The 2,128-nt window shown below is 48.7% G+C and overlaps 1 protein-coding gene across 1 annotated transcript; it reads right to left on the bottom strand.

The window, feature by feature from the left end:
• Positions 402–1,406, bottom strand: LOC8061301. The gene has a single exon (XM_002440841.2). The coding sequence runs from the start codon at positions 1,404–1,406 to the stop codon at positions 402–404; it is 1,005 nt and encodes a 334-aa protein (XP_002440886.2).

A 2,128-nucleotide genomic window follows, 5' to 3' on the forward strand; every position in this document is an offset into this window, starting at 1 on the left:
ATAATTTGAGGCTGGATCTCAACCTGCGTGATGCCTTGGGGGTTTGTCCCATAGAGGATGTGTATCATGTTGCACTCTTGTTGACGGCGTGGCCTGAACTCGAACTTCTCTTCTTGGCCATTAATGTTGAAGCGGATTTCTCCAGCCCCAACATTAATCTATGCTCCAGCCGTACTCAGGAATGGTCTTCCCAGGATTAGTGGTGTTTCTTTAGTGAGCTCCATGTTGAGCACCACAAAATCCACTGGAACATTGTGTCCTCTGATCTTGACAGGGATGTCTTGAGCAATCCCTACCAGGTACCGGACTGACGAGTCTGCCAACTGTTGTGTCATGGTGGTTGGTTCCAAGTTGGTGAAGTTTAGCGTGTCAAAGACTGATTTCGGCATGACGCACACAGTCTACCCCAAATCACATAGGGCGTGGTCAAATTGCTGGGCCCCAATTGAGCAAGAGATTGTGGGGCACCCAAGATCCTGCTTCTTCTTAGGCAGCTCATTGAGTATAGCTACGCTACATTCTTCTGTCAGCTTGACAACTTTAGTGGACGGCAATGGTTGCTTCTTGTTGATGATGTCCTTGATGAACTTGGAGTAGGACGGAATATGCAAGACATCCATCAACGGTACACTAATGTGCGTCTTTTTGACCATTTCCACGAAGCGGAGGAACTGTTCATTTCCGTCCTTCTTCTTCCTCCTTTCTCTTGTGGGAAAGGGTAGCATCGTGGTGTCCCCATAGTTGTTTGGGGTCGGCTCGTCTTCCATGGATTCTTCTGATGGTTGAGCCAACCCTTCTGCCTGTGTTTCCTCCCGTTGCCGTGGCACCATTCGTGTCTTATGGTTAGGATAAGGGGGATCATGAGTGGTCTTACCCCCTCTCATGGTCACAAGATTTTCATTGATTTTGGCCTGACCTAGCACAAGATCTTTCAGCAAAGACTGGGAGGAATTAAAACTGGAGTAATTACCTTGGGGGCGGTTCTGGTTGTTCCACCCATTACCTTGCTGTTGTTGGCGGAACCCGTTGTTGATGAACGATGCGTCCTCCTGGGTTCTAGGGCAATTGATCCCTATGTGGCCAAAATTCCCACATTCCTCACACGTCATGCGTGAGTCGATGGCTTGGACAGTGCCGATGGTAGGATCAGTGGTCTGTCCGTCCAATCTCTTCATTAGTATGTCTATTTTTGCGGCAAGCAGATCCGTCTCCTTCATGGTATTCATGCCATTTTGTGTTTTGCGTCCCTCTCCCCAACTCTGGTTGGCTACCATCTTCTCAATTAATGCCATAGCATTCTCGATGGTCAGGGAGAGGAACGCACCTCCAGCAGTGGTGTCGATGTGCCCCTTTGACATGAGTGTGAGCCCCTCGTAGAAATTCTTAAGCACGAGCCAATCTTCCATCCCGTGGTGGGGGAGGCCCGGATGTACTCCTGGAGCCTTTCCCAAGCCTCAGGAATGGATTCAAGTGAAGTCTGCTGGAAGTTTGATATCTTTCCCCTTAGAGCATTTGTTTTGCTCATGGGGAAAAATTTCGCGAGGTACACCGTGGAACATTTGTCCCATGTGTTGACATCTTCCTTGCTCTGTTAGAACCATTGTTTCGCCTTCACCGAGAGGGAGAAGGGAAACAAGTGGAGCTTGATGCTTTCAGGTGCGGCATCCTTGATGATGATGGTTTCGCATAGCTCAAGGAAGTTCTATGGATGCGCGTTTGCGTCCTCACTTGGCAAACCACAGAACTGGTTTGCCTGCACCATCGTGAGTAGGCCAGTGCGAAGCTCGAAGTTTCCATTCCTAGTGTTGACTGCGGGGGTGGAATAGTCGTGGAGTGTCCTGGCCATGGTGGTTGAAACGGACGGTGCGGGGCTGATTGGTTCGACTGTCAGCGGCGTGGCAGAGAAAGAAATGGCATGAGTTGGTTTCTTCCTTAGGAGTGCCTCCGGATTGCTGTTGAAGTTTGCCGACAAGTTGAAACCCCGCTCATACACTATCCTATTTTCATTCCAATAAAAAGAGGAAGAAAACAACAAAAATTTCCTGCTTAAACTATGGCTACCAATGCTTATTTTGTAATCAATGCTAAATGCCAAGGCTAGATGTTTGCATTGTTCTTTGCCCTCCCC

The sequence above is a fragment of the Sorghum bicolor genome, chromosome 9 (assembly GCF_000003195.3).
Source record: "Sorghum bicolor cultivar BTx623 chromosome 9, Sorghum_bicolor_NCBIv3, whole genome shotgun sequence".
NCBI lineage: Eukaryota > Viridiplantae > Streptophyta > Magnoliopsida > Poales > Poaceae > Sorghum > Sorghum bicolor.

Coding starts and splice junctions, on each gene's coding strand:
- LOC8061301 (XM_002440841.2), bottom strand. CDS start 1,406: ATGGAAGATTGGCTCGTGCTTAAGAATTTCTACGAGGGGCTCACACTC.